General features: G+C 48.3%; 1 protein-coding gene across 5 annotated transcripts in view; it reads right to left on the reverse strand.

Moving 5' to 3' along the window:
* camsap3 (calmodulin regulated spectrin-associated protein family, member 3) overlaps window positions 1-11,899 on the reverse strand; it is a 53,014-nt gene that overhangs the window by 3,111 nt on the left and 38,004 nt on the right. For 3 of the 5 annotated variants that reach the window (XM_014192719.3, XM_014192722.3, XM_045714936.2), the window contains exons 5-17: window positions 11,453-11,485; window positions 10,035-10,173; window positions 9,326-9,465; window positions 8,630-8,714; window positions 8,182-8,224; window positions 7,897-7,967; window positions 7,368-7,440; window positions 4,971-7,200; window positions 4,743-4,876; window positions 4,250-4,530; window positions 3,994-4,096; window positions 3,608-3,726; window positions 1,028-1,146 (exon numbers count right to left, since the gene is read on the reverse strand). In XM_014192719.3, coding sequence (XP_014048194.3) covers window positions 1,028-1,146; window positions 3,608-3,726; window positions 3,994-4,096; window positions 4,250-4,530; window positions 4,743-4,876; window positions 4,971-7,200; window positions 7,368-7,440; window positions 7,897-7,967; window positions 8,182-8,224; window positions 8,630-8,714; window positions 9,326-9,465; window positions 10,035-10,173; window positions 11,453-11,485 — 3,570 coding nt within the window. The remainder of the gene's footprint in view (window positions 1-1,027; window positions 1,147-3,607; window positions 3,727-3,993; window positions 4,097-4,249; window positions 4,531-4,742; window positions 4,877-4,970; window positions 7,201-7,367; window positions 7,441-7,896; window positions 7,968-8,181; window positions 8,225-8,629; window positions 8,715-9,325; window positions 9,466-10,034; window positions 10,174-11,452; window positions 11,486-11,899) is intronic. The other 2 variants (XM_014192721.3, XM_014192720.3) reach the window with 2 other exon arrangements.

The raw sequence follows: 11,899 nt of genomic DNA on the forward strand, positions 1-11,899 counted from the left end.
CTCTGTTCGCAAACACACCCACAGAGCCCCAGGACAACAACACAATTAGACCCAACCAAATCATGAGAAAACAAAAATACACTTTTTGACACTTTGGAAAGAATTAACAAAAAAAACAGAGCAAACTACAATGCCATTTGGCCCTAACCAGAGAGTACACAGTGGCAGAATACCTGACCACTGTAAATTACCCCAAATTAAGGAAATATTTGAATATGTACAGACTCAGTGAGCATAGCCTTGCTATTGAGAAAGGTGGCCGTAGGCAGACCTGGCTCTCAAGAGAAGACAGGCTATGTGCACACTGCCTACAAAATGAGGTGGAAACTGAGCTGCACTTCCTAACCTCATGCCAAATGTATGACCATATTAGAGACACATATTTCCCTCAGATTACACACACAAAGAATTTGAAAACAAATCCAATTTTGATAAACTCTCATATCTACTGGGTGAAATACCAGTGTGCCATCACAGCAGCAAGATTTGTGACATGTTGCCACAAGAAAAGGGCAACCGGTGAAGAACAAACACCATTGTAAATACAACCCATATTTATGCTTATTTATTTTCCCTTTTGTACTTTAACTATTTGCACATCGTTACAACACTGTATATAAACACAATATGAAATGACTTTATTCTTTTGGAACTTGTGTGAGTGTAATATTTACTGTTCACCTTTTGTTTATTTCACTTTTGTTTATCCATTTCACTTGCTTTGGCAATGTAAACATATGTTTCCCATCCAATAAAGCCCTTTGAACTGAACAGCGAGAGAGGAGGTGAACGGGATATAAACAGTGGCAGTGTGGAGGCTTCAACCAGGTAGACTGACAGCCAATCCAGCGGAGGATAGCAAGGTTGTTGATTTTAAGGGCTCAAATGGCACCCCTATTCCCTTTGTAGTGCCCTATAGACCCTGGTCAAAAGTAGTGCACTATAATGGAATATGGTGGTGCCATTTGAGATGCACACATTTATTTAAAAGGATCTAAGTGGAGTTGTTGATTTACAGAGTTCTGACCTCAACAATCTTGTTTTTCTGCGGTTCGTTGACCTTGCCAGCAAGGCAGCAGCGGGAGATGGCGTTGTGGATGATGAACTTGTTGGACTTGAAGCTGGGCTCCTTGTACAGCTTGGGACCTGGAAGGCAACACAAATATCACAAACACAAATCAACCAAAAACACAACACATCTACACAAATCAACAAAATCAATACAAATAGCATGCCATAGATCAAAGAACAAGGACGTTCCCATATGAGCTTTCTGTTAATATGTGATGGATTAGTTCAAACACATACAGTTAAAGTCGGAAGTTTACATACACCTTAGCCCAATGCATTTAAACTCAGTTTCACACAATTCCTGACATTTAATCCTAGTAAAAAATGCCCTGTCTTAGGTCAGTTAGGTCAGTTAGGATCACCACTTTATTTTAAGAATGTGAAATGTCAGAATAATAGTAGAGAGAATGATTTATTTCAGCTTTTATTTCTTTCATCACATTCCCAGTGGGTAAGAAGTTTACATACACTCAATTAGTATTTGGTAGCATTGCCTTTATATTGTTTAACTTGGGTCAAACCATTCGAGTTGCCTTCCACAACCTTCCCACAATAAGTTGGGTGAATTTTGGCCCATTCCTCCGAACAGAGCTGGTGTAACTGAGTCAGGTTTGTAGGCCTCCTTGCTCACACACACTTTTTCAGTTCTGCCCACAGATTTTCTACAGGATCCAGGTCAGGGCTTTGTGATGGCCACTCCAATACCTTGACTTTGTTGTCCTTAAGCCGTTTTGCCAGAACTTTGGAAGTATGCTTGGGGTCATTGTTCATTTTGAAGACCCACTTGCGACCAAGCTTTAACTTCCTGACTGATGTCTTGAGATGTTGCTTCAATATATCCACATAATTTTCCTGCTCACGATGCCATCTATTTTGTGAAGTGCACCAGTCCCTCCTGCAGCAATGCAACCCCACAACATGATGCTGCCACCGCCGTGCTTCACTGTTGGGATGGTTTTCTTCGGCTTGCAAGTCTCCACCTTTTTCTTCCAAACATAACGATGGTCATTATGGCCAAACAGTTCTATTTTTGTTTCATCAGACCAGAGGACATTTCTCCAAAAGTACGATCTTTGTTCCCATGTGCAGTTGCAAACCGTAGTCTGGCTTTTTTATGCCAGTTTTGGAGCAGTGGCTTCTTCCTAGCTGAGCAGCCTTTCAGGTTGTGTCGATATGGGACTCGTTTTACTGTGGATATAGATACTTTTGTACCCGTTTCCTCCAGCATCTTCACAAGGTCCTTTGCTGTTGTTCTGGGATTGATTTGCACTTTTTGCACCAAAGTACGTTCATCTCTAGGAGACAGAATGCTTCTCCTTCCTGAGCGGTATGACGGCTGCGTGGTCCCATGGTGTTTATACTTGCGTACTTTTGTTTGCACAGATGAACGTGGTACCTTCAGGCGTTTGGAAATTGCTCCCACGGATGAACCAGACTTGTGGAGGTCTACAATTTCTTTCTGAGGTCTTGGCTGATTTCTTTTGATTTTCCCATGATGTCAAGCAAAGAGGCACTGAGTTTGAAGGTAGGCCTAGAAATACATCCACAGGTACACCTCCAATTGACTCAAATGATGTCAATTAGCCAATCAGAAGCTTCTAAAGCCATGACATAATTTTCTGGAATTTTCCAAGCTGTTTAAAGGCACAGTCAACTTAGTGTATGCAAACTTCAGACCCACTGGAATTGTGATACAGTGAATTTTTTTTTTTTACATTTACATTTTAGTCATTTTGCAGACGCTCTAATCCAGAGCGACTTACAGTAGTGAATGCATACATTACATAAATTGTTTTTATTTCGTACTGGCCCCCGTGGGAATCGAACCCACAACCCTGGCGTTGCAAACACCATGCTCTACCAACTGAGCCACATGGGACCCCATATAAGTGAAATAATTGTTGTTGGAAAAATGACTTGTGTCATTCACAAAGTAGATGTTCTAACCGACTTGCCAAAACTATAGTTTGTTAACAAGAAATTTGTGGAGTGGTTGTAAAACGAGTTTTAATGACTCCAACCTAAGTGTATGTAAACTTCCGACTTCAACTGTACTTATGATGACATCGTATTCTCAGTATAGGCTCTGTTCCGATATCCAAACTAGCATTCCACTCATGATAAAGTTCTCTTTCGTAAACATAAACAGTAGCGTCGATCTGTCATGATACAAAGGGATGCGTGAAATAACGAGCAGCATTAGTTCCGGTACTTTGGACAAATCCCGATTTTGCACGTCTTAGCATCTTTCAAAATTCGGACGGGGAGCGGGCACTCAGCCCGTAACTTGCAAAGAGAGAGCTCTTCGTTCCGGTTCTCTTTCTCTCTCTTCTCGTATGGACCTAGAACTTAATGGAGCATCTGGCCAATTACACGAGACTTCAGTTCTGGGTTAAGTAAGATTATTGATGAATGCTAGTGTGGATATTGTTGGAACAGGAATATTGGAAGAGGGAACTAGAGATTATGTCACAGTCATGGACCCCCGAGTGATGGTTAACAGTGAGCTGTAACGTAAGGTTAAAGGTTAACGTACCGGTGTACTCTGGGATGGAGGCGGGAGACGAGGCCGTGGAGGCGTTCTCCCAGTCCTTCTCTCCGTTCTGATTGGCCATTCGTCCCGGTGACATCAGCCTTGAGGGGGAGTGAGATCGGCTGTAGGGAGGAAATTTGTTGTGAAGCATAACAAAACAATCTACATACCGGTACATAAACAGACAGACATTGAATCACACATTTGTGTTAAAAATAGGCCAATAATGAGGACGGGAGGAGGGGATAGTCAGGCAGCTACAGATCAGCTACAAATACAACTAGTTATGGTTAACCATAGCTACATGTGCGGTGGAAATACAGCTTGTTACAGTTACCATAGCTACTTGTGCGGTAAAATACAGCTTGTGATGGTTGACAGTTAGTTACCTGGGAGATTTCCTGACGGTCAGTGTCCCGCTGTTGCCAGTGTCGTTAGCCATTGATGACAGGTTCATAGTAGAGTGGGAATAGACCTTGTTGAGTTTGGAGCCTAGTGTGAGTGAGAGTGAGACAAACACAGAGAAAACCCCATTAAATGTGACACCGCAGTCTTCTGAGATGCGCAGCACGACTGCAAACAACAAAAAAACAACAGGGAACGCCCCCATACTGACTCAGCAATGGGAGAGGAGTTTATATTTACCCATGAATCCCTTGGCGGGGCTGCGGGAAAGCACCGAGTCGTCCCGGAACATGGTCTTGGGTCTCTGCTTCTTCACGCCGCGCACCGTGGTGGGCTTCTGCCGCAACACCTTGTCCAGATCCTCCATGATCTTCAGCTGCTGCCTCCGCTCGTACTCCTGCCTGGTGAAGGTGTCTCTCCGCTGGCTCGTGCTCTCCGATGGGGGAGTACCTGGGGTCCGGTCCTCACCACTGCCACCACACTTGTCTCCCCAGCCCTCGATGTTAAACCACTCAGGTCGGCTAGAGGTATAGAGAGAGGGGAGGAGAACCAATGAATTAATCAAATCAATGAATTATTAAAATAAAATAAAATCACATTATGAATACAGCAACATTTGTCAAAGTGCTTGGCAGTAACCCGGACGAGAAACATAAGCAGCGCCATCTACTGGATTTAGAGAGTCGACTGTTGGACAGCGCAGTACTGTAAGTGGCTTGAAAACGCAACACACATCGCATGCTCTTTCTCTCGCTTCTCCTCCTGCTCCAGTCTGCGTCTCTTCATCTCCTCCGCCCTCTTCCGCTGTTTCTCCATCAGGGCTGCTTTCCTCTGGGCCATCTCGTCCTCCGGCCGCACCTTGTCATCCTGATGGCGGACACACACAGACACAGGATTAGTCAGGCTTGAGCACATACACAGGCAAACAGACACAGACGGACACGCACACAGTCCGACTAACCTTAAAGAAGAAGCCGACCCCTCCCTTCATCTCGGGTTCGGTCACGTCGCTCATGGAGTCGTCCATGACACTCAGGTCGTCCTCGTCCGCGTCCCCGCACAAGGCCGATAGAGAAATCTCGATCAGGCTGCTGCGCTTGCCATTAAACACCCCCGCAGCCGGAACGTCACTCTCAAACGAGCACTCAGAGGGAGCCCCCGAGCTCCCTCCACCCCCATGTTCCTTTCTCCCCGAGGCCTGAGATGTGGCGGTATCCAGGTCGATGCTGAAGATGCTCTGGTCCTCGTTCGAGCCGGCGTCCGACATGTTGTCATCCAGGGCCAGCGACAGGGCCCGGGGGGTGGGGGTTGGTGTTGGGGTGGAGGCAGGGCTGGGGGCAGAGCTGATGTTGAAGGTGGAGGAGTTCTGGTCCCGGCACTGCCAGGGGGAGGCGCGGCGCAGGTGGGGGATAGTGTCCACATTCTGTGGGGGGGTGAGGACGCGAGACAGGCCCGGCACTTTGAGGTCCTGGGGGCGGGCGTGGTGGTAGTGGGTGGCCTGGTGCTTGGGGCTCTTGGGAGGCACCGACTGGGCCCGGCGCTGGACCTGGGGCGACTTGGATGTTCTGCCGGGACTGGCTGCGTTGCGGCGGGACGACGAGGGGGAAGAGGAGGCGGAGGCGAGATCGCGGGGGGTGGACGCGCGGGACATGCGGGTCGGGGGAGGGGCCTGGGATTTGAGACTGGGCGGGATCACCCAGGACTTGTTTCCGGCGGGAGCGACGGGCTTCTTCCTGATGAGTTGGTTCTGTTGTTCGGAGAGGCGCTGCATGTCGCTCTGCAGGGAGCTTAGCGCCGCATTCAGCTTTGAGACAGCATTGTTGTAGTCCCCCAAGGGCGCTGGCTGACGTGCTACCACCCCGGCCTGCTCTCCTCCTGGCCCTGCCGGCCCTGCCGCCCCTGCACCCTTCTCCCTTCTGGGTAAGGAGGCCTGCTTGTTGTCCAGGTGTGATGAAGGTTTAACGTTCCCCTCCTGCTCCAGTGAGAGGCGCCGTTCCTCCTGCTGCTCCTCATCCTCCATGCGAGCCAGCCTTTCGTCTAGCGTCAGCCCCCTGAGGTCTTCCTCTGTGGAGGAGGCGCTGACCTGGCCCCCCTCCTCCTCCGCTCTCTCCCCCACTCCCTGCTCTTTCTTCAGCTGCAGAAAGGCGCTCTTGCCCAGTCTCTGGCGGTGCTTGGCGAAAATGGCCTCAATACGTTTCTTCTGGGCCTCGATGGCCTTCCTCTTCTCGTCCAGCCGGGCTCCCAGCTCGGACATCTCGGTGGTCAATCCAGGACTCTTACTGGGGCTCTCCTCTGTCGACTTCTGGGGCTGGGCCACCCAGCTGGTCATCGGAGCTGTCGCTGCCGGGGCGACCGGTTCACTGCTGCTGGCGCCGCCGCTTTTAGTTGATTCGCCCACTGTCGACGGTTTCTTCTTGCGCTCAGCGAAGCTGGTCATCCTCACACCACTGTCCGGCGCGTCCCCTCCCCCTCCACAGCTTCTGGCGTGGACAGCAGGCGTGGCAGGGGTGGACTGGGCATTGGGGAGGAGAAGGAGGTCCTCAGAGGCGTCAGAGTCCACGCTCCCGTCCCTCAGCACCGAGTCGTCGTCCCGCGAGCCCTCCGAGGTGTGTCGGGTACGGGAGGAGGGGGTGGAGGAGGGCTGCTCCCTCGGTTGCTGCGTCTTGCCCCCCATGGGGGTGTGGGGGTAGTACATCATCCCAGAGTGAGACGGGGCGGAGCAGCTGAGGGGTATGGGGTTAGGCGGGTGGGAGGGGTGAGCGGCGCGGCCGTTGCGTCTGGCGCTGGCCGGGTCGTCGGGAGAGTGCAGGAAGAATCCGTCGGCCGCCCCGTCAGGGTGGAGCCGGGGCTCCATCTTGTCCTCGTTGTGGATGATCTGCAGGGCCTCCTCGATGGTGGGCAGCTCCCCGTCCCCCTCTCCGTCTCCCAGGCCGTTCTCCTTCAGCAGCATGGGCACCACGGAGGAGCTCTGGGTGGCCCAGGAACCTCTGTGGGAGCCGGGGGGGGCGGGGGGCTTGCTGAGCAGGTGACTAAGGTCCTCTGGGGGGGTGTAGGGCACGCGGGTTATGGTCAGGCCGGGGGCCACGTTATCAGAGCTGACCGAGCGGGTGATGGCGCCGCCCATCACGACGTCCACGTCGCTGTCCAGGCCAAAGGGAATGCTAAAGGAAACGGCCGAGGACAGGGGGCGACTGGACGGAGAGAGACGGGAAGAGAGAGAGAGTTTACTTCCTGAAATGACTTCATTGAAATAGAATTGACCCCAACCCTTTGTACTGAGATACAACTGAAATATGGAGCTAACAGAGAGAGAGAGAGAGAGAGAATTGACAGAGAGAGACAATGAGATGGGGCCTACCTGAAAGGCTTCTTGGTCCATGTTCTTCCAGCTCTCTCTACATGAGACATGGAGGCAGACTGAGTCAGAGACGCTGCACACATTCACACACAGTCGTCAACACAGACACACACACAGACACCACCAAGACACACAGGCACTAGTCAGGGCATGCAAAGATAAACACACAAAAACAAACAAAAAAAAGGCAGAAAAACCTTCACATGGACCCACTGATAAACAAACGCAGACAACACAGTTATAAAAGACTCACCAGAGTGCGACCTTTAGTACCTGTTCTCCCTCAAATACCTTGAGGAGCGTTTGATTGAGCATGCCAGCCTGCGGTCGCAGATGAATGGGGTTTGCACTTTCGGGATTATTCAATTGCTTTCATTGGGCCAGGCAGGCAATCCGTTGTATTGTATTATACGTATTGTGTTGTTTGATTGATTGTAAATAAAACAAATACTATTTGAACCCGGATGTTCTGCAGAGGACAGAAGTGTGACGGACCTAAATGATGGGATGGGCGTTGCCCTGCTCTCACCTGGCGCAGGCCCTGGCGACACTGGTGAGGAGATGGGCAGGAATGGCTTCTTGAAGATGGAAGGAGAGCCGCTGAAATACGGACAAAGATTTGTTTCAAGATCAAGTGTCAAGATGAAGTTTCAAGTTGATTTGCCATAGGTAATAAATACATTGGAAATCTACTCACTCACTCGAGCTCTCACAATAAACTTTCACTCTAAAGATATCATTCCTGAGACAAATTACTACTGATATAGAAATAAAAAAGTTGTTAGTGATTATGACTGTGCGAGAGCTGCTGTACCTGTTATTGCTCAAACTGGTTGGCTTGAGCGTTGCAGAAGCATCTGGAGTAAAACAAACAGTCTCATTAGTCAAATATCGACACTGCCACTTAGGCCTACGCAGGAATCACACACAAGACTTGGGCTTGAATGTATCAAGCATCTCAAAAGTAGAAGGGCTGATTTAGGATCAGTTTAGCCTTTTAGATCACAATTATTTTGGACAGGGAGGACCTGATCCGAGAACAGCACTCCTACTCAGAGTCGCTTTATGAATATAGGCCCTGGGGTGTATTCAGTGAGGCGAAACGCTCCGAATATTGCAGATAGAAAAATGTAACAACTAGAGCTGACATAATTCCCTACTCTACTTGACAGACCACCACATCTGTTCTAGAGGATTCACATTTCTATGTGAACGTTTTGGAACATTGCATCCTCCTGAACAGGGCCCAGCCCAACACTTACCAGTGGTGTTCAGTGGCTGAACAAACTCCGGCCTCCGTACCTCGAACCAACCCAGCAGCTCTGCTAGGAAACTCATGGTGTTGACCTGAACATACCAGAGAAACAGTTTACAGGACCCCTGTAATGCCGTTTCCATCTCCGTAACAATTCATTCCTGGATATCAATAAAGTTACATGCTGTAATAGTTTTATTACATGTATGGCATCCAGCGACAGTTGGCCAAACACACTCTGTATAAGACAGTCTTTTATTTTTATTTAACCTTTATTTAGCAAGGCAAGTCAGTTAAGAACAAATTCTTATTCACAATGACGATCTACCGGGGGACAGCGGGTTAACTGCCTTGTTCAGGGGCAGAACGACAGATGTTTACCTTGTCAGCTCAGGGATTCGATCCAGCAACCTTTCGGTTACCGGCCCAACGTTCTAACCACTAGGCTACCTGCCGCTCCAGACATATATTTAGCCACACATTTCTAAATACGTGGCAACGGATTGCTCCGAGGGCAAGACAATGTGTAGATCAGAGCTCTCCAAACCTGTTTCTGGAGCGCTGCCATCCTGTAGGTTTGTACTCCAACCCTAGTCTAGCGCGCCTAATAATAAGCTAAATTAAATCTGGTTAGTTACAACTGGGGTTGGAGCAAAATCCTACAGGGCTATATGGGCCCACAGTGAGGGGGGGGGAGTGGTACCTGGAGCTCCTGTGGGGTGTAGAGCAGGTCCTCCAACACCAGGGGGCAGCAGCTCTTCAGACAGCTGTCACAGAACTCTCGGATCAGCTGCAGGTTGTACAGGCTGTCTTCCACCGCCATGGACTCCTTCATACACACATCTGAAGGAGAAAACGAGGATTACTTTATTGTCCGACTATACGCGAAGGACCGACGGAAATTCGACTTTGCGCTTTATCCCAACCCCTCTGAAAAGTCACACGTACAGTCTGGAGAGGCTAGAGCACAGGGAAGCCATATTGCAACCCCCATTTAACACAGGAACGGTACAATGAGCAGGTAGTCAGGCCATGGAGTCTAAACATCTAACACAGGACAATGAGCAGATAGTACAGTATGTGTAATGATACACAGTACGTTACTGTATTAAAGGTAGTGTGGTTTAAATCTAGATGGAACCTACAACATAGTAAGCTAGGCTTTTTAGTCAAACCCCCAGGCACGTACTATATGGTATTGGACAACTATACGCAAGTCCTGTGTTTAACTTTTGTATTTGCATATCAAATACTGTCATGTTAACTGGTATCATGTGGTTTTATGTATGTATGTATGTATGTATGTATGTATGTATGTATGTATGTATGTATGTATGTATGCATGTATGTATGTATGCATGTATGTATGCATGTATGTATGTATGTATGTATGTATGTATGTATGTATGTACCCTCTAGCTGCAACAGGCCGGGGCAGTAGTAGTGTACAATAGCAGCGATGGCGCAACCGTTGGAGAGGTCTTTGACTTCAGTGACCACCGGAAATGTAGGCTTCTGTTTGGACAGCGTCTTGTCCTTTCTGTAGCGGATCTTAGATGGGGTGAGAGAGAGAGAGACGTCATTGAGTGAGTACGGGAGATGTCCAGGCTTTACAGTTCAATGCGAGTTCAAGGCCAATGTTCTTCAAAAAAAAAGTTGGACATACAGCACAAACAGTACATACATACATACATACATACATACATACATACATACATACATACATACATTCACCCATCAGGCTCGCGGATAACGTGACCAACAACATGCTCCTAGAGGAGAGAGAGAATAAAGGGGTGGAAGCGGAGAGAGAACAGATAACATGCCATGGAAGTGGAGAAGAGAAAGGTGCAGCCAACCAGGCAGCAGAAACCATGGGGGGGGGGGGGGAGAGAATGGCTTGCGTCCCAATTGGCACCCTACTCCCTATATAATGCACTACTATTGACTATATAGTGCAGTAGTCTTGACTAGGGCTCTGTTCAAAGGGAATAGGGTGGCATTTTGGACGTAACCATAGAAAGAGTCCAGAGACAGCGAGGGCTTTGTCAGCGGAAAGTAGGCCAGGAGAGAGTCTCGTCAGAGGAAGATATTTAACCCAACCTGACGCAGGTAAAGTATTCGGGTTGAGACTATTCAGGTTGAGATGAACTATGACTGAACTGAACACAGCCAGCACAGTGTCAACACTATCAGCCAGACTGTAATACCCGGGGTCTGTTCAGGAGAGTGTAATGTTACACAGCAGTCCCAATCAGATAGAAACGTATTGTGTAAAACAGCTACGACTATCAGCCATGTTAGAATGGTTGCATTGGCACTGTTCATAACGTTTCACCTCACATAAAAGGCCTACACCACAAGCTCATTACTTCTTACTCTATGGGCCCTGGCTAAAAGTAATCCAGCAAATAGGGAATAGGGTGCCATTTGGGACTCAAAACAATGACTGGCTAGAAACTAAAAACACCCCCTCACACATGGTCCTTTTTAAGACGGAGCCGACCAGACGGACTGGTTTCTAGCAGGAACGGGTTCATTTCCAGAGCCCTGAGTGGATTACATGTGATTTATGTCCAACAACAACAATACCCTGCCCATCCCTGTGACGTCAGCCCAAGGGAAATGTACAGCGGATAGGCCCAGTGCAGAGCACTGAAGCAGTATGCCTGCATTCTCATATTGTACAAATAGGGGGAGAGGCAGGGAGAGAAAAACAGAACAGACCTTTATTCGAAAACCTAATAAGAGCGAGAATACGAAGATGGAGAGAAAGATAAGGAAGGAATGATGCAACAGAGGAGGAGAAGAAGAAAGAGGAGGAACTTACAGGGACAAGTTTCCAGTACCAGCGAGTGGGACACTGTCAGATAGGAGGAAAGAGGGAAGGAGGGAAGGAAAGGAGGACAGAGAAAGAAAGGAAAGCGGGGAAGGAGGAGAGGATACTGTATGTATTAAGGCTACTTTAGTAGGATAGTTAAGAGGAAAAAGACAGTTTTGAAGAGGGTATATCTATAAATAGCCTAAAAATTATACAACCAGTAAGCATTATGTTGAGATACTGGTAACTGCCAAAATAAAGGAAACACTTGAGTAAACGAGTGATACGAAAGCAGGTGCTTCCACACAGGTGTGGTTCCTGAGTTAATTAAGCCATTAAAACATCCCATCATGCTTAGGGTCATGGAGAAAAATGCCCAGTTGCCCATTATTTTGGCTATCATGGCTACAAGACATCTCAGTGACTTTGAAAGAGGAGTCTCAAAAGGAGAATAGG

This window comes from Salmo salar, chromosome 03 (assembly GCF_965601325.2).
Source record: "Salmo salar chromosome 03, fSalSal1, whole genome shotgun sequence".
Lineage (NCBI taxonomy): Eukaryota > Metazoa > Chordata > Actinopteri > Salmoniformes > Salmonidae > Salmo > Salmo salar.